The 20,338-nt window shown below is 41.2% G+C and overlaps 2 protein-coding genes across 3 annotated transcripts; both read right to left on the bottom strand.

Moving 5' to 3' along the window:
* Window positions 1-176: 176 nt before the first annotated feature.
* Window positions 177-3,206, bottom strand: ribc2 (RIB43A domain with coiled-coils 2). 2 transcript variants are annotated; one of them, XM_037768608.1, is made up of 7 exons: window positions 3,014-3,206; window positions 2,826-2,907; window positions 1,424-1,744; window positions 1,216-1,334; window positions 708-893; window positions 440-603; window positions 177-351 (listed from the first exon to the last, which is right to left on the bottom strand). In XM_037768608.1, exons 1-7 carry the CDS (start codon window positions 3,113-3,115, stop codon window positions 282-284), a joined length of 1,044 nt encoding a protein of 347 aa, XP_037624536.1. In that variant the 5' UTR covers window positions 3,116-3,206; the 3' UTR covers window positions 177-281. The 2 variants fall into 2 exon arrangements, with proteins under 2 accessions (XP_037624536.1, XP_037624535.1); XM_037768607.1 differs by having other exon boundaries at window positions 2,999-3,205.
* A 1,272-nt stretch (window positions 3,207-4,478) lies between these two features.
* On the bottom strand, window positions 4,479-14,313 carry LOC119487575 (probable polypeptide N-acetylgalactosaminyltransferase 8). Its single transcript, XM_037768579.1, has 11 exons — window positions 14,038-14,313; window positions 11,844-12,195; window positions 11,500-11,666; window positions 9,452-9,638; window positions 8,378-8,575; window positions 8,063-8,177; window positions 6,899-7,084; window positions 6,587-6,724; window positions 6,311-6,403; window positions 6,004-6,174; window positions 4,479-5,782 (listed from the first exon to the last, which is right to left on the bottom strand). The coding sequence occupies exons 1-11, from the start codon at window positions 14,204-14,206 to the stop codon at window positions 5,663-5,665; spliced, it is 1,896 nt and encodes a 631-aa protein (XP_037624507.1). The 5' UTR covers window positions 14,207-14,313; the 3' UTR covers window positions 4,479-5,662.
* Window positions 14,314-20,338: the final 6,025 nt, after the last annotated feature.

Here is a 20,338-nt window from a genome sequence, read left to right as displayed (position 1 = left end):
ATAGGATAAACGGTTATGGATGATGAATGAGTGAATGAAAGGATGAATGTCTGTCCTTGGCTATTTTTTTGCAGCAGTAGCCAAGATCCATTTAGACAACTGTCCGCATCATCCAGATATATTTAAATGTTGTGACCTGCTGAAAATAAATTGATAATAATAATTGAAAACAACTGTTGATTTACGGTATGCTTCAGTTTATTCAGTGTTTTTCTCATGTGGCACCATAATGAATACTTAGCCACTGTAATGAGCCAGACATCGGCGCAGCGTGCCGTCCATCATCTGCTGCAGGTGTTGAATTTGGAGAAGAAGCTGTCGTCAATGGATCCTCTTTCAATGTCCGGTTTCCTTAAAATGACACCAGTTTAGAAACAAAGACATTTTGTGCTTGAATATACTGTGTGTGTACAACGGAGTGAACAATGCTACTGACTGTTGTTTGTGTGTTTCGGCCAGCTTGACGTTGGTGCTGTCCAGGTGTCGTCTCAGCTGCTTGTTCAGTCTTGCCTGCTGCCTCTCTATTAACAGAGCTGTGCGAGCCGAGTCCAAACGGAAGCGATCATATTGCTCCTCTTCTTGCTTTTCCTGTAGTTCTACCCTCTGCAGATGCACAGATAACACAGACAAATGATCATTGAACAGCTGTTTACAGTAAATGATCAAAAAAGAGCATGTGTTTCACGTATCGTTTGTTCCTGTTTTACCTTTTTCTCCTCTATCTGATATTTCTGGAACTGGATGATCTCCTGCAGGCTCTCCGGAGGGGCTCTCCTATCGCTGCTGGGGCAAATACCAGGCCCTCCCACCATGCCCAGGGTGGGTTCGGCATCTGCTCCTGCCAGCTTGCCCTCGTCATTGCGGTCCCTTTCCTGGCGACGCTTCTCTGCAATCTTTCTCCGTCCAGACACGGCAAAATGGTAAGGGTTTTAGAAAGTGTGGTTACTGCACCTCCAATTCCATTTCAATGTCTAAAATGAATCAAAATATCTCTTAACTTTTTAATTGAATATATCAATGAGATACAAGCTGCACAGTTTTAACTTAAAAACTTAATACAAGACCACACCACAAGAGGTGTGTCAAGGTGTGTTTCCAAGCTTTATCACTCCTTTGTTGCTTAAACATAATGTTAGGCTATTAAAAGTTATACGCTCATGTTTTCAAAGTAGGTTCAACCACCTTTATCTGATGGCGATTACCAGAGTGACTTACCTTGGCCAGATTGTACTCTTTAGTGGCAATAGTTGCCTCTTTTCTCCTCTCCATCTCAGTGCTCTGAAGCTGCAGCACTTTGTTGTCCATGTCTACTCTGCTTTGGTCATAGCGCTGCTCTGAAGAACAGTAGAGAAGATGAAGTGAGGTTATGTTTAGTGCATGTGAACTGAGTATCTGTATCCTGTATGGGATCAGACAAACCTACCCTCCAGCTTTTCTTGATGTCTTTCTGCTGCTCGCTCACTTTGCTGCTGGATGAGCCACTCTCTGAGCTGCTCCCTCTGTCTCTGTCGCCTGCTCTCACTGTCGGGGTCCTCGCCCAGGAGGCCAGGGGGTATCATCTGTGCATCACCCGGGTCTGTGTTTCTAAAGCGGTCTGGGTCATTCAGGTCATACTCCCGCTGGCACCAAGGCTGCTGGTACTGATGCCGGTAGTCAACGATGGTCTTTTCCATCGCACGCTTCTCCTTTTCTTCTCTCCTTTGGAGGAGGCAAGCCAACTTGCTATTATGGAGCATATAAGCATCTGTATGGAGTAAAAACACCCACAATGCATTTAATTAGAGATTATGACTGTTGATTGATTGACTGTCCAAAACAAGGTTGGAAAAGGTTCACAATTATATATATTTTTTAGGAAAAGCCATACTTTTATTTGCCACCTTTCTAAAAGCTCTGTGGATGTATTTTTTTTTTTATTATTTGTCTACATAAAATTTGTTATCAATAACACCTTTAATTTCCAACTGCCAACTATCATAATAGACAACATAGTGGCAATAATGTGTGTACGGATGTTTATGATAAGATAAGATATTCATTTATTAGTCCCGCAGTGGGGAAATATGCAGTGTACAGCAGCAAAGGGGATAGTGCAAAAAAACAAGATGCATCAGCTAACACAGTAAAAAAAGAGCTAAACAAATTGTAACAAAATATGAACCATTTAAATAGGAAGGAAGTATCAAAATAGGAGCAGTATATACAGTATTGACAATAAACAGACTATTAACAAAATTGCACAAGTGGAAAATGATATTGCACAGTGAGAATGAAATGAAATTCCACCTGAAAATATCAGGTTATTGTCAGTTTTTGGTGTGTAAGTGTAAGTGGTCTACTGGGAGCAGTGCTGGTTGTGGTCTACTGGGAGCAGAGCTGGTTGTGATCTACTGGGAGCAGTGCGGGTTGTGGTCTACTGGGAGCAGAGCTGGTTGTGATCTACTGGGAGCAGTGCTGGTTGTGGAGTCTGACAGCTGTAGGAAGGAAGGACCTGTGATAGCGCTCCTTCACACACTTTGGGTGGAGCAGCCTGTCGCTGAAGGAGCTCTCCAGTGCTGAGATGGTGTCCTGCATGGGGTGGGAGTCATTCTCCATCATGGATGACAGCTTAGCCATCATCCTCCTCTCTCCCACCACGTCCACTGGGTCCAGGGGGCATCCCAGGACAGAGCTGGCCTTCCTGATTACTCAGTTTTTTTTATCAGTGAGTGATACTGTACTATATAGGCTATGTGTTGTAATACATTGTCCTCCCAGAACAAACACTGACACAATCCTTGAGGTCAGGCAGCATTAGTAAAAGACATTTATCTAGGTTAACTCACCGTGAGCCTTTTGTTCCTCTGTTGCTGCCTCTTCTAGTTTCTCTTTTTCTCTCACCTGCATGTTGAGGGCTTCCTTTACAACCTGTAAACAAACAGACCCCGGTCATCGTGACAGCAGTTTAGAAGCCTGTTTAGAGCAAAGTGAGGCTACGTTAGCTGTTAGCTTAGCTTACCCCAATGGTCCTCACTTTGTCATTAAAAACCCTCTCTTGTCTCTCAGTCTCTCTGTCGCGACGTCTCTGCAGACTTGCCCTAGCGACGCGGTCTGAGAGTAGATCCACGTTAAACATTATGACTTTAAATAGTATGTTTAGTATGTTAAAGTTGTAGCGGACTCCTGTAAGACACGACAAACTCAGCTACAGTCAACACACTGGTTGCTAGGAAACCAGAGTTCGTGAAGGTTCGTAGGATGTCGACTTTTTCCGGTGAAGGTTCGTAGGATGTCGGCTTTTTCCGGTGAAGGTTCGTAGGATGTCGGCTTTTTCCGGTGAAGGTTCGTAGGATGTCGGCTTTTTCCGGTGAAGGTTCGTAGGATGTCGGCTTTTTCCAGTGAAGCAAGTCTTTCATGAAAACACCTGCAACCACACATGGTAGCTAAAGAAGCTTATTGAAGCGCTTTACAAAAACAAACAAACTATAAATAAACATAATATATGATGCATAATATAAACATTGGCATGCGAATCCATAGTAGCCTACACTCACATAACATGGTTATGTGGGCCCCACATGGGTTATGCTGGGGGTACCTGGGTACCAAGTGGGTATGGGCCCAAAATGGGCATCTTATCTGGGGCCCACTTGGATCAACTAAGTAGGTCCCATGTGGGTTCTAGGTGGGTCACTAATGGGAAATTAGTGCATGGGCTCAGAATGGGCAACACAAAATGGGGCCCACTTGGGTCAACTAAATTTGTCCCACATGGGGAGCTACCTGTGTGGGTCCTAGTTGGGTCACTACTGGGAAATTAGTGCATGGGGCCAACATGGAAACTGTGGACAAACCCACTTACAACTCACATTTCAGCCCATGTAGTTCCCACATAGAACTTAAACCTGGGACTAAGATGGGTCTTGGGTATGTTGCCCAGTTGGGGCCCACATAACAACCAGTGTACTCCTGCATGGAATCCATGTGGGCAATTGACATTGGTCCATTATGGAACCTGCTGACAATCCCATATAGGGCCCATTTTTCAGCCCATTTACTACCCACATGGGCCCCACATACAAATGTTAGCTGGGAAGTGAGGCATATTTTGGCTCCACCTTAAACCTGAGCAGAGGTCTAATCAGATCAAATAATTATGTATATACTAGCCATTACATGAATACATAAGATAAACATTTTGGATTATTTATAAGATTTTTGGTAAGCATCCCTTAGATTTGGTTAATAAAGATTTGTACAACCTTATGAAAAAGACATGTCCCCTGTAAATTACACCCTTGCACGCGGGACTTTATAAGATCGTGCAGTATCTCACTCAATTTCACAGGACAGCTCACTGATTTAAAAGGTCAGTTTATTATAACCTGCTGATCTTCCTCAAACGCACATCTGAGCTGTATCAGCATGTTGAGCATCCGTGCAGCTTTTAGAGATGATAGACTCGAGCTTCATTTAAAAAAAGAATTCAAACATCAACTGGTTTAATAAATCATCTTTATTTCCAAATGAGAATAAAAGGCAATGATCAATATTTGAGAATATTTCAAACATCCGGCATTTGTCTCAGCACAACAACAACAACTTTGTTGGCCTCCACTGAGGTGTGCTGTAAATAAAAAGACTACCACCCTCCATGGTCTGTAAATCCATGAACTAAGTCCCAAATATGGCTATCCCCATTCTTGACACCAGGTGTCAAGGCTCTCGAGAGATTAAGGCTGTGGGTAATAATATAATTCATCAAGCCTTTAGAAAACACCAAGATCCTTTATACACTCAAAATAATTAAGAAATATACAGTATACACTCAAGTTCAAAATTCAGTACAGCCAAAACTTTATTTAAACAGCTCAACACGTCAAAGCGTAAACGCCCATCTTTTGATTTGACCCAGGGGTTAATCCAAATATTTGCATTAGCCTTTATGCTTGGATAGAATGTATTTGGTGTCCTTGAGTGGAAAGATTGAAGGGAGGAAAAAGGATTAACTTGCATTTCTAAGTTGCGTAAAGGTGGGTATGCCTTTAATAAGCAGCCTGAGGTAAGATGCCTTGTGTCAATGTGGTCCCTTTTCCACACCATATCTGTAATAAATACCTACTGGGAAACCGCTTGCATATCACCAACCATGAGTCATGCTCATTATTACAGCATCAACTCCACCAAACTTCCCTTTGTTTAAAAAACAGGACTGAGTTTGTATCCACGGTAACAGTCCGACAAGTCAAGCCCTTTTATACATTTTATCTGATCAGCACAGTAGGAACAACATAGTTAGATCTTAAAACATGAAAGGAATAGAACTAAACAATATGTTTTTCTCTTGTACATTGAAAACCATGGCATTTTTGACAGTCTTCTAGTCCAATAGGCAATGTTTACACTTCAGTTTAGTACAGTCAATAAAAAAAAAGCAGATTAATGAATAGTAGAAATAATAATTACTTGCAGACCTAACGTTCATTCATAAGATGTTGAGTGAATTTCCAAAATTCAGACTTTAGAGAGAAGTCACATAAGATTTACAAAATCCCTCAAATAGTGTACCTTTAAATTATTACAGGAGTCATAGCAGTTGTCAAATTTCATTGACTTTCTTTTATATTTTACACATTCAGGCAATAATACCCACTGACATATGAGCAGAAAAGTGCTCTTCTTTTTAAAAGGCCTTGATGATGTTTTGGATTTCCCATCTTTGGCCGGAGCATTCCTGTATTAGAAGTTGGCCTTTTATAATCTCCAGACATCTTTTTGTCTGTTTGTTCTTCACTTCTTTGCCCTAGAAAAGACGATAAGTGTCAAGATTGCGAATGCACAGTATGTCATCATAAAACATTCAGACAACCACAGTCAATATTTTGAGCTACGAGTCACCTTAAACTCATCCACCCTCTAATTTGAAAAGGGTGAGACGGTGACTTTTACTAACTATTTTCCTGACAACACCTCTTCCCTGACTTTCATATACTTTTCTATATATGTTAGTTTAACTTGTAGTACCTGAGTGAAGTCCCAGTAAATCCCCATTCCTTTCTGCATAGCCTCTTTGCAGTTGTGAAGGCCAGGCTCCGTTTCTTTTTTGCCGATGTCAGTTATACACCGGTTGTCATTGTACTTGTGGGACTTGAGGCCACCGATATAGAGCTCACCATTTGAGCGATAATAGGTGATCTAAAAATATATATTAAAGAAACGTTAAGCAGCAAGCAGATCGGACAGTTAAATAAGCCAACAGTGGCAAACAGACTGTATATTTCTTGCAACTCAGAGACTATAATCATTAACCATTTTTAGCTGCTTTACTTACTTGAGGTCCATAGTAGTAGCATGGGTAGGCAATGGGTGTGTGACCTGGCACTGGGCCTTGGTCTAAGCACATTTCAGCATCAAGATTCTTCATCTAGAGGTGGGTGAGTTCATCATTTTGTGAGTGACAATGTATTGAACACTATGGCATGTAGGAGTGAAGCAATAAAACACAATTTAATGTGGCAACGCATGTGGCTGTGCTCTGGCACACAACCTGCACACCCCTGTACTGCCTCTACCACACGTACAAAGCATTACATTAAACTAAACTTACTCCTCCATAACCAAGAATGTTGTCCCAGGGATCCAACTTGGGATACACGTTTTCCAGGTACCATTTGAAAGGTTTGCACTTCAACCTTTCCCTGAGTTTTTTCCTCTCGGAGACATCCCCGATGTCAATTCCGTGATTCTGCAGAGAATATGGCGTGATTTGTTTGTCGTATTGTAACTGAAGAAATTCAAATGCACTCACAACCAATTATCTATGTACCCTTGGATGTTCATCATCCTATGTGTAGAAGCATGCAGTATGCCATAAAAAGGGCATCATCATTTTTGTTCTTCTTGATTACATATGAAGTACCTCAAATGGCAAGTTCCAAGCCAAGTTGATGTTGTGTTTGTATTCATCCATCCAGACTTCTGCTACTCTCAGGGCGTTTCTCTTCATGGCTGGGGCCAGGTCAGGCAGGTAGGGCTTGTGGGCCCTCTCGATGTGGGCGATCTTGGAGCATGGAACTACTTCAACACTGCCTCCACATGTCCACACCTATAGGCAAAAAACAAAAGCACACCTTTAACTTTATACTACTCAGTAAAACTGAATCATTATCAGTCACCAATAATAATTGTGAAAGTGCAAAGCATGAATAAAAACAAAAGTTAAAGACGGCCTATTAAGCTAATTTTTAGGTGCACGTTTACATGCTGTAAAGTAAAAAAACAAAACAAAAATGCTTTGCTTTTCTCACACCTGCCTCTGTCTGAAACACCCTCTGTCTGAAACACTATGTGTCGTCACCAAGTTACGGAAGAAAAGGCAAGACTTCAAGCAAGGCATTACAGGCAGTAAAGCCTGTATAAAACTCTCAAGGAAAGGGGAAAAGCACTAAAGCATAATAGGTCCTCTTTAAGAATAAATAAAAGCTACTTAGAAGTTTACAAACTGTGGGCAGCGCCGCCGCTTGATATATACACATTTAACACATAATGTTTGTAGGGCCCCAGCTCATTCTACCAAATTTGCCAGACAACCAGCGGAGACTCCAGGAAGTTACTGCCTCTAGCCAAGAAACAGTCCGGCACATAACAAACAAACAAACTAGATATAACGTGTTAAATAAATCAGACTTAGAGGTGCTGGTTGGTAGATTTTGTGACCTTTGGACAGAGCAAGGCAAGCCGTTTCCTCCTGTTGCCAGTCTTTATGCTAAGCAAAGTGAATGCTAGCTGTAGCGTCATATTTACCATACAGACACAAAAGTGGTATCAATCTTCTCATCCAACTGCCATCAAGAAAGTGAATGAAACATGAGGCAGGATTTTACGACTCCGGAAAGGTATTACGGCAGGGAATCATTTTATCCTCCGTCTCAACGATTGTGAGGTAAACAGCTCTGTTTATTTTACAAAGTGAGAGGGGTAATTGTGCTGATGCCAGAATCTGTACTCTATATTGCTGCAAGTTGGCCTGGGACTGCGTCATCAAGTGTAAGATTTGATGTTAGAGAGGTGATGCTTTACTTACGCGGATTCCCAGCTCAACGTTTTCTCCACCGTACACTTTCATTCCTTCATCGAGGAGTCCAATTTCTCCTAAAAACTTCCTCTCGGCCACTAGGATCCCCATGACCGATGGACTTCTGAAGTGAAAGAAGAGAACTGTTACTGCTATATAATTGAAACCATATTCTACAGAGTACAACAGTATTACCATAAAGGTAAAGTTTTTAGATAATCAAGAATGCCTCATCCAAGATATGATTAATAAGATCATGGCATTATATTTGTTTGACACGTGTGTAAATCGGAAACAAAACTGACTGTTTTCTCTTTAACTTACTTTCCAGGCAATGAGCCGTCTTTGAGTTCATAATAATCTGGCGTAAAACCCTCATACATGCACCATAAAGCCCAGTCGAAGGCATGTGCTGCTGGAGAGTATGGAATTACTTTGAGGTCATCAAAGTTGACTCTGTCAAATACAGGGGACGTCACCACCGTTCGGTCAGCTTTGATCTGTGTCAGCAGGGGTTCAATCCTACATGACGGGAAGGGAGGAGAGGTGATTCACACATCACTGTAACAATCTGAACTTTACTGACCAACCAGTTAGACTGCTTGTTCAATATACCTCTGTCTCATCCCATTTATGAATGGGAGCTGGCATGCGTTGTCAAGTACCAACCACTCCTTTAGTAAATCTCAATGGCCACCTTGTCAGAGGTCAAGGGACCAATTTATCCCTCGTGCACTTAGTTCCTTTTTTACACAACCCAAGTGCGCATTGGTGCAGTATTTGAAAGGTGGAGGGGGACTGAAAAATGTTCAATACGGATGTGTAGATTTAGCTGTTAATCAAATTTTTTTTTTTTTTTTTTATAAATTGCACAACAAATGAATCTGAAGGTTTCAAGTCTGAGCAGCACTTGCCCTTCCCTCATTGCCAGCCACCACTGCAATGCCCTTGTGCAAGCCCTGATTACCTCAAGGGAGCTGCTCAGTGGTCGGTATATCAGACAGTGGCTGTACTGGGATCAGAATGTGGTTGCACTAAGCTGTTGCAAATGTATGAAACTGCGTAAACAGGGCGTTCCTGAAGAAGTTATTCATAATTAAACTATTGTGGTTAAACAAAAGCTAAGACGTGAGCCAACTTTGGCATCAGTCAGTACCTTGTGGTGGAATAGACACTTCCCAGTATTGACATTTAATAACTGTGCAGAAAATATACTAAACATTGTTTAGCACAGCTGCAATTAATATATAATGTTAAAGACTACCACTGCAAATTTCCCCACTGTGGGACTAATAAAGGAATATCTTATCTCTTATCTTACAAATATTACACATATACCAGTGAAAATGTTCTACATTAACCATGGTATAAAAGGATTTCATTTTGCCACGTTCTTACCACATCTCATGGACTTCGATGTGTGCGTCCAGGATGGCCACCACGTCAGCAGTACAAGCCCTCCACCCAGCAGCCCTGGCGTATGAAAGGCCTCGCTGCTCATTGTGCCTCACTCTCGTAATACGGAGACTTGGGTTCTGCTGCTCGAGCGACTTCACGTACGCGTCGAGGTCCCCCTTCAGGTCCTCTGAATTGAGAGGAGAATGTGGGAATGTGTTTTGAGATAAGGGGAGAAGAGGCGTGATAGATATTGGTTTTATCATAGCAAGTTTAGACGAGATTGATTAGAGAATGACACGTTTCCACACCGACTACCCAGAATGCAAAGCGGACTTGAGAAGATTTTGAGAGGGAGCCACAGTCCCGACCATAGACATGCCTCACATGATCCCAAACATAAGTATGCAATTTAAATAATTGTTCTAACGTCAAGTAAGTTTATGTTGTGACTGATTGCATTATACTGAAAGGTGTGTCTAAAGTTAGGATGGACAAAAAAAAAGAGAAACATCATTTAGTATATTGCAATCCAGTGCCACACTACCACTATTTACAGCCTTGAAATGCGGGCCATTGTGTTACATCGTACAGGTCAACATTTTGGGAATGTGTTTATTTGCTTTGTTGCCGAGAGTTAGATAAGAAAATCGATACCACTATCATATCTATCTGGTAAATATAAGGTTACTGCCAGCACCTGATTAGCTTAGCTAGCATAAAAACAAGGGGAAACAAGGGGAAACTAGCTAGCTCGAAAGGTCACAAAGTCCACCTGTAGCAGAAACTGTAAAGCTCACTAATGAACACATTAAATCTTGTTTGTCTTTTTTACACTTCGGTTATTATAGGCATTTAACAATTTGTGGTTTTACCGGGGCTAATGTGCTGGAGCTTTAACATCCTGATTTTATGTTGTTACTGTATCCAACACATGAACAGCAAATTCTTTTTAAACTTCGTTTTTTGTACAGATTAAACAAACAAGGTATAACATGTTAAAGCCGCAATGGGTAGAAATGCAGCAAATATGATTAGGCAAATGGAGCCTGCCCTCCAGCTGCCATCTATGAGCCGGCTGTCAATCACTCGCGAAGTCCGATCAAACGATCAAACTAGGCAGCGCTGATCAAATATGAATCAATATTCTGTCACTGTAATGCCTATTTCTCTCCTCAAATGTTTTCAGAAACATCTTGTAGTGAACTGTTTAGCTGTAAAATTTGTGACCCGGCAGCCATGTTGAGATCAATTGAGGAAATACCAAGCACCGCCCACCAGCCGAAGCACAGCCAATAAAAACGTTCTCTCTGAAATGACCTCTGATTGACCTCACGGGCTAGATTTTTTTAAAGCCTGAAAACAGAGCCATGATGAGGTGCAGAAATCTCTCAGAACACCTGAATTACAATATGCTGAAAGGTTATTATGGAATTTTTGCCCAATGATGCCAAAAATATACTGCCATACTTTTACATATAAATGAACATCCTTTACATCCATCCCTTGCCGAAACAAGTTCACACAATGCTGATTAAGCCTATCGCTGATAAGCTCTCTGTATGTCGCAGTTGTGGTGTCTGGCGTCTATGGCGACTTCTCCTGCGTAGGCGCACGTATGCCTCGCCGCATCTCCCCCTCCCCTAGGACAGGAGCGCTCTCTTTAAGTCTTCCTCTGCAATTTTTTTTTACTTTAATCCTTTCTCTGAACGCCGGAGCTTCCACGGAGCATCCACATCCAGATAGTTGTTGCTCCGTCGCTATGGTCTCTCCCATATGGTACTTACTCTCAATGCCAGAGTGGGGACACAAAAGTTCCAGTCCAGTCTTTTCGCTAGATAAGCTAACCAGCTGCTGACTTCAGTTTCATATTTTACCATACAGAGATGAGAGTGGTGTCATTCTTCTTTTACAACTCTTAGCAAGAAAGCAAATACAGTAAGTGTATTTCCCCAATATATCATTCATTGTGCACTGGCATCTGCACAATGAAACATAATTTATAACATCACAAAACATGTTTGCCTAGTGATGCATTGCTACCAACGAACCATTGGAGCTATTGTCATCCACCATAATTATCTCCTTCAGCAGGTTTTTAGGGGTGCGGTCGATGATGCTACGCAGAGCTCTTTTGAGGATGGACAGGGCCTCATTTAGGTAGATCAACACCACTCCCACGTTTGGCAGGTCCTTTGGGTAAATCTTTTTAAGACACCTATTCAGAAACAGAAATCTTTTCATCAGTAAGCTGTGTAAATACTGGCAAAATCTGACAAACTGTATGAACAGAAAGGTGAAGGATAATCAGCAAACAGTGAAGTGGGTGCAACATTTGTGTATGAAGTAAAGTGACAGGTTTGGAATCACAGAACGTAACAATGACACAGTGTACCTTTTATCCCTGGTATCTGGGAGAACTCGATCTAGAGGAAGGCGGTCGCTGAGAAAAACGTTGTATCCGTACTTCTCAAACAAACCCTGTGCCTCTCTTTGGTCATCCTCAGACAGATTCTCCCCCCACTCCTTGAACAGGTAAGATTTGGGAAACAGTTTATTGGACTTTTTCTCTTTGGGGACCTCCTTTTGGTCCTGGATCTTTGCTGCAGGTTTCTCCTTCTCTGGCTCTGGCTGCTTTTTGACTGGTGGCTGTTCCACCTCTGGAGCTTTTCTCTGTCTGCCCCTTTCCTCTTCGAGCATTTTCTGCAGATTGTCCTGCTTCTTTTCAAAAGATTTGACGACATTGTCTGGAAAAAAGGATGACAGGGAGAGAGTCAAATGAGCTAGAGGCATGATCACTTTTTGCAGAAAATAGTAGACTAGATGTTTTCTAAATACAGATGAAGCATTTCCCTTAAGATGAATGTTCTGATGAAATAACATTTTATTGATACCCAGAGGGAAGCTAGGTAAGCGCACGAGAGAGACTAGGTAATGATATAAAAAAGGTTAGAAACAATAAAAAACACAATAAACAATATAAAATAGGTTAAAGTCTGACCTCATCTATCATTAAACCTGCAGTGATTCAAGTGTTCTGAGAGATAACTAGACTTCTGCTCCTCCTCATGGCTCTGTCATCAGGCTTTAAAAAAATCTAGCCCGTGACGGGAGACTTTGGCCAATCACAGGCCATTTTAGAGAGAGAGCGTCCCTGTTGGCTGTGCTCCAGCTGGTGGGCGGTGCTTGGTATTTCTTCAACTGATCTCAACAAGGCTGCCGGGTCACAAACTTTCTCTTTTTACAGCTAAACAGTACACTACAAGATGTTTATGAAAACATTTGAGGCATGAAATAGGCATTACAGTAACGCAATAGTGATTTATATTTGATCAGCGCTGCCTAGTTTGACAGTTTGATTGGAGTTTGTGAGTGATTAACATCTGAGGCGGCGAGGCTCCAGCTCTGGTCTGACTGGTTTTTTTCTTCCGTTCCGTGAATTCCTGCAGATGCTGTTCGGAGCAACAGAGAACACAGAGGAACCCGATTTTTTTCAGATTACCTGTCTCATGCACTACTGTCAGGATATAGCGACTATAACTTTTGATTTTAATCATATTTGCTCCATTTCTACCGACTGAAACTTTAATATCAGCAGCAAACTTTAAGAAAAGTTCCATTAGAAGCCATTCATCTAATATTCAAAACCACATTATGGAGCATGTTTTGCTCTCCAAACAAATACATTTGTGACATACATAGCCTACTACCATTCTTCTCATGGGTCATCGTTTTGTCTGCAAACAGGCATACAATACCTTAGAGGAATTAAAGGTGATGGGGACATAATGGGATAGTATAACTATGCTATACATAAAATGGTCATAGCTATTTTGCAGAAACCTGTTTATTTGTGCTAGTGAGCCATAACTATTCCATAAGCATCTTACAAATGTAAAAGATATAAGGCAACTCAAATAAATCTCAAATCAAATTCCGCTCAATATCTCATCAGCCTGTCTCAGGGAAAGAATGCATTTTTTTTTTGAACCTCAATTAAATATGTTCAATAGAATTTGTTGTGACAGCAAGGAAAGGCACTAGGCTTTATAGCATTTTTTTAACCCTCTGTAAAAAACGTTGAACATAAATTAACATTAATTCATAATGAGGAACAGAAAAAAGGTAAATGTGCATGTGAAATTATATCAAAGTATTAAATTGTGAAATAAATACCCTAGCCAGTGATAAGATGTGCTGTCCCAATAAATGTTCAAAAAGAAGGTTTGGGATCAGTTTACACAAAAGGGTAGGACAATGCTCACATTCAAAGGGGAATATGATATCAGCAAAACCTTTCCTTCTCAAAATGGATAGATAACATCTTCAGTAAATGTATTCTGTGTTGAGCTAATATTTTAACACAAGGAATCACCCTTAATTCATCTTTTTGTGCAGTGAACTGACATTTAATCCACTTCAATGTCAATGGAGTTAAATCAAACTGAACCTAGAACTTTCTTTCCATCTCCCCATCTTCATTTGTAGTGAAACATTTTTAATTAAACCCCCATGTGAAAGAAATAAATCAGAGTAACTTTTAGAAATAGGAGAGAAAGATTAATGAATCATCATTTGCCTTAACTCACAGAGATTGCTGATGCTTGACTCCAGGTCAGAAAACCTCCTGACTGAACGCATGTCCTCTTTGTCAGCCGCAGCTTGATCATATCCACTCATCACAAACATGACCCCGCAGAGGACGAGACCAAAGCCCCCCAGTACCACGACTGACCGCTTAAACCAGGCGGTTCTCATGCTGATAACACACCGACTGATGTTCCAGCAAAGAGAACAATGATGCCGTTGGATCAGAAGCGTGCACAGCAGTGACTTCACTGGACTGACGAGTCTACACACGCAGCTGATCCTTATTATGGGCTTGTCAATCTGTTATCTGTAGGCAGGAAACTCAACTCAACCACAGCTGAATGGATGATGTACTGATCCAAGTTCTTCTAGGATATAATTTAAAGGTCCCATATTATACAAAAGTGAGATTTTCATGTTTTTTTTTTTTTATTATAAAGCAGGCTTATGTCCTTTATAAATACTGTGAAAGTATAGAAACGCTCAATCCACAGGGAAATACACACAGCCCGTATTCAGAAACTGTGCATTTGAAACAAGCTGTCAGGATTTCTGCCCATTCGTGATGTTACGAATATACAATATTAAGATCCTTGACACAATTTTAAACTTAAACATTCTAAATGTGTCCCAGTTTATTTCCTGGTTGCAGTGTATGTGAATGTCATCAGCTGACAGGAAGTACAAATGGACCCAAGGTGTTGCCTAGCAACACAATTCTGTTGTAATTCCGTCAAAATGCACTAAAACGGAGCGTTTCAGACAGAGGGTAAATACAGGTATATTCAGGCTGACAGTATGAGGAAAATAAAGTTGTTTTTTTAACATTACAGCATGTAAACATGTTCTAGTAGAAACACAAAATACAAGTATGAACCTGAAAATGAGCACAATATGGGACCTTTAAAGCACACTTTTAGTGGAACTGTGAGACAAAAGGGAAGCTTTTATGGCCATTTATAAATAGCTTGCTGGCAATAGTGTGTTGGTATATGTTGGTATATGTTGGTATCTTCCTTGATATGAAATAAAGACTAATACCTGTAATTTGAATAGTAGTAGTTTCAGTCACAAAGACATGGACAACTATTTAGAAACTCACAATCTGTTAACAATGAAAGTTAAATGATAGACCAGTGGCAGCAGGTGGAAATGTTTCTAGGTAGGGCTGTGCAACATCCATTCAATTTCAGCAAACATCCCGGCCAGAAAAGCAGGCTGGCTTGTATACTGTAAAATGCTACTGGATGTAATAGGATACCCTGGTATTTGTGGCATGCTACATACAGTAGATATATGGCTGGGTAAAAAGGAATAAATCAAATATCACAATATTTTTGACCAAATACCTCTAACAATATTGCAATGATATTGTAAGGTTGACTATTGGTGCTTTCACAAAATATTTTGACAAAGAGGTTTTGATAAATAATCTTCAGTAATGTGGCTATAATGACTTAGTGGGTAAAAGCAAATAATAGAACAGCTAGAACAGTCTGATGTGTTCAAAAGATTACATCACTTTACTGTAATGCAGCATTTAAAACCAGGAATAGACAACACTTAAGCAATATTACAATATCAAAAATCTAAGACGATATTTATATCACAATAAATCTTTTTCTGGCATACTGAATAGTTTGGAAGAAGGAGTATTGGAATGCACAGACAATCCCCTCCATGGAGGCTGGAGGTGGTGTGTTATGCAGGAAAACTGCCACTTGAGAGAAGAATTATTTTCCATCAAGACAGCAGCAAACTTTGTTTGTTTGGGCGCAATTTACAGAATTTTGCCTTTGCCGACAAAAGAAGTACATTTAAGGGGAAAACAAAATGCATGTCACCATGCAATAGCATTGTGCTGAATTTGGAGTCCTTAAAGTTTATGTCCACAAGAAAAAAAGTTGTAATTTTTTTAAGTTAACTAACTCCAGAGCAGGTTATGTTCCAGATAAGATGTCAACTTGTATAAAAGCACCGACTACTGACCAATCAGAGCTGGGTGCGGGTGATTGTATGATAATATTACACAAATACGAAGAAGTTACAGTCATAATCCAGGCTATAAGCAACACAGTTTAAACTGATAAATGCAGGAAGGACAGCTGGCTGTATGCTGTGGGTGCTTACTGCTTTGAATTATAAACTGGAAAAACAAAGTTCGGAAACTTTGGTTTGGTGGATTATTATTTCTCTGTTGTTACAATGCTAATTGGCATTGTGTTTTACATGGTTGGAAAGCCTATTTATTTACCTTCGCAATGATGTCCAACTTGTAAGGATCATGCATTTGTGGGATGAGCAGCACAGCTGATTATGTGGATAACGCCCAAGAAAAAATTTCCAAAATGCTCCGTCAATGGTAAACAGTGTATTCTCCTGTTGGTATTGACTCTTGTTTTGAGTTGTTTGATGGATTGGAGGATTGAACTCTCTATCAGTAACAAGGAACAAACATAACATATTGGCAATTTTACACTCTATTCATTTAATACAACGTCAGGAGCCTCAGTAGTAGTGGAAGATCCTGAAGGAACTGGCCTTCTACCTCCAAGAGGTCAAGGCCCAGTTACGTGTTGGTTAATCTTGTGTGACAAAGAGATTTTCCAAACAGACGGGTTAAAGCATAATAATACAATTTATTCCGAACAATTAATGTTGCATAAGTAAAAATAAAAGAGTTTACAGATATCTGGATCCAATCAACATGTCCCTGACAACATACAGTGCATGGGTCAGTTCGCGAAGTCTGAACCCCGAGCTATCCCTGATCCAGCCTATTCATGGTTTACACAATATTAATATTCATGAGCTTATGGCACGTGATGTTTCTGCTGCATGTCTTCTTCTTCTGTTATCTCCTTCTGACTCCTTCCTCCCTTTGGCCTTGAAAAAGAAGAACAGCACCTCCCTCTCCTCTCTTTCCCCACAATTCACTCTATTCATAACAAATCCGACAGTCAGGTTATTGTAGATCATAGTAAGCACTTTTGTACATAATAAATCCAACAATCCATACGCAGCCACAACAGCCTGGCACCTCCTCCTCATGCTGGTCACCAACCTGGTCACACGTTGCTGTGGGATGGCGTTCCATTCCTCAACCAGGATTCGTTGCAGGTCAGCCAACGAGGTTGTGTCGGTCACTCTAACACGTACAAGCTGATCCTACAAGTGTTGAATTGGGTTGAGGTCTGGACTCTTGGCAGGGCGTTCCATTCTCTCTACTCCCACATTGTGGAGGTAGTCTGTGATAACCCTGGCTCTGTGGGGGTGAGCGTTGTTTCTTGGAGGATGAAGTTAGGGCCCAGATTGTGGAGACATGGGATCGCCACTGGCTGCAGAATCTCATCCCAATATCTCACTGCATTGAGAGGGCCTTCAATGATGACAAGCTTTGTTTTGCCAGTGAGGGAGATGCCGCCCCCCACCATGACACTGCCCCCACCAAAAGCTGTTACTCCATCGGTTCAACAATCAGCATAGCGTTCTCTGCGTCGCCTCCATACTTTGACCCTGCCATCCAACTTTCGCAGACAGAACCTGGACTCATCACTGAACATGACATTCCCCCGCATGTTCAGGTTCCATTGTCTGTGTTGTTGACACCAGCGCAAACGGGCCTGACGGTGAAGGGCAATCATTGCGGGCTTCCTGGTAGCCTTATGAGAATACACTGTTTACCATTGGCAGGACATTTTGGCAATTTTTTCTTGGGCGCTACCCACTAAATCAGCTGTGCTGCTCATCCCACAAATGCATGATCCTTACAAGTTGGACATCATTGCGAAGGTAAATAAACAGGCTTTCCAACGATGTAAAATACAATGACCATTAGCATTGTAACAACAGAGAAATAATCCACCAAACACAAGTTTCCGAACTTTGTTTTTCCAGTATATTTAGGGCCCGAGCACGAAAGTGCCAGGACCCCAACGGTGTCCTGGCACGAAGTGCGAGGAAACCTCTTGTTTTTCTAAGGATTATTATTTTTCTGCCGCGAGATCGCATTTTTGAGGCACTTAGGAGGCACGAAAACTCACGAAAAGTGGAATACGCATCAGAACTGGCCCGAAATTCAAAGTTCTGTAGTGATTGGGATCTGGTGTTGCCAGCAGGCTCGATAGCGCCCCCTAATGCAGGCAAGTTTTCAGAGAAAGTTACTTCGATCTTCACGAAATTCGAGTAGGTCATTGCTCACATCTTCAAAGGCGGATTAAATGCGTGATTTTAAAATTTACGAACACATGTTTGAGGACTTTAGGTTGCACAAAAACTCACGAAACTTTACACACATCCACACTTGCAATTACTTTGATTTGGTGGTGTAATTGGGCTTTGGCGTGGCATGTTGGCTCTTTAGCGCCCCCTTATGTCTTTTAGCCTTTGAACATACCTTGATGTACTCGAAGACTAATGAAAGTTGGTAAAAACATGGACATCTGTGAACTGTACGTGAATATACAGCGATTGGGTTCAGCGTCTTAAGCGGGCTCCATAGCGTCCCCTAACGCCTAAGGCCTAAGGCCTAAGGCCATAGTTTGGACAAAGTTGATCCTATATTCATGAAATTTGGTAGGTACATCCTGCTCATTATTTCAGACATATTCCTCATTAGGTTTCATTAGCTCCGCCCACCCGCAAGCCGGCCATCTCGAATTTTGTGTGTTTTTCATGTATTTTATGCATACTTTAACAAACTCCTCCTTGAGACTTCATTGGATTTTGCGTCAAATTTGGCTGGTATAATCCTCAAACTAAGATGACGCTAAATTGCGAAGGAATCTTTGATCGCTCGAACGGTGATGTTATAGGTTATGTGAGAAGACGCCATTTTGTCACTTTATAGGTATGGAGCTTTACGATACTCCTCCTAGAGGATTCAAGAGAGCCATCTCAAAGTCGAGCAGCAGAATCACAACACCTTCACGATGCTAAATTGCGAAGCTTTTGTGTTTTCGCAAAACGGCGTTGTTGGCGTGGCGCGGCGCATTTCGATGTTTCGAGATGACACGGAAGGCTGTTGTAACTTGGCTTTACATAATCAAATCTGCCCCAAATTTCACAAGCTAGATAAGAGTTCAGCCTGAAATCATATACGTTCCATTATTGAATTATGGTGATAGCGCCACCTACTGGCTACAAGAAATGGTTGTATAATGCCACCCACCCTCATAGAAGTGCCTTTTAAGGATGCCCCACAGGTTCTCATCATGTCATTTGCAGCGTCACGCACTCCACGCAGAAAATATCCTCTAACTGTTGCGTGCAGTGTCCGACTTTCATGATGTCATAGGTCATGTGAGAAGACGCCATTTTATCACTTTACAGGTATGGAACTTTACGATACTCCTCCTAGAGGATTCAAGAGAGCCATCTCAAAATCGGGCAGCAGAATCTCAACACCTTCACAATGCAAAATTGCGAAGCTTTTGTGTTTTCGCGAAACAGTGTTGTTGTGGAGGCGCGGCAAATTTCGATGTTTCTACATGACACCTGAGGCTATTTTAACTTGACTTTACATTGTCCAATCTGTCCCTAATTTCCCTAGCTGGATAAGAGTCCAGGCCTGAAGACATATATGTGCCATTATGAGTGATAGTCATAGCGCCACCTACAAGAAACAGGAAGTTGTTATAAATTGACTATACATTGTCCAGTCTGCACCAAACTTGACATGTTTTATAAGAGTCCCAGCATCAAGACGTATACGTTCAATTATGAGTGATAGTCATAGCGCCACCTAAAGGAAACAGGAAGTTGTTCGATTTACGAGCCCAATGTGGCATTATACTTGCATGTGAGCAATCCTTATTGTTGAGCCATGCCTGAGGAACCTGCTCAATAGAATCAGGTTTTAATCAAATCAAACCATGTCACTAATCTTTCTGACTTAATGAAGTCAACACCCCAGAGTGTGAATAATTCACATCAAAACCAATAAATAACACAGACAATAAGTTTGTCTTTACAGCATCTTTTCCCATGAGTGACAATGGGACACACCCAAACTCTGACGTTCACCCAGTAACGTTGTTGTTTTTCGCTCTTAACTTTGTCACCAGTAGCTGCAGTTTTGACTTCATGAATGTAACGGGGTACCAAATGACATACTGATATGCTTTTAGTCATGATTATAGATGATGACAGTACAATATCTGAAATTACAGGCACCAGAAGCTGATAAAAAAAGTGCAGTGCATTTCTTTTACCTGTAGTCTCTACACCACAAATGCCTACACCTCAGTGTGGGTGTAGGAATGACACTGACAACAGAGAGGTGACAGTGGAGGAGGTTCA

This window comes from Sebastes umbrosus, chromosome 4, assembly GCF_015220745.1.
Source record: "Sebastes umbrosus isolate fSebUmb1 chromosome 4, fSebUmb1.pri, whole genome shotgun sequence".
NCBI classification, from domain to species: Eukaryota; Metazoa; Chordata; class Actinopteri; order Perciformes; family Sebastidae; genus Sebastes; species Sebastes umbrosus.
Note: the sequence above shows the minus strand (reverse complement) of the source record. Positions and strands in the feature narration are given on the sequence as shown.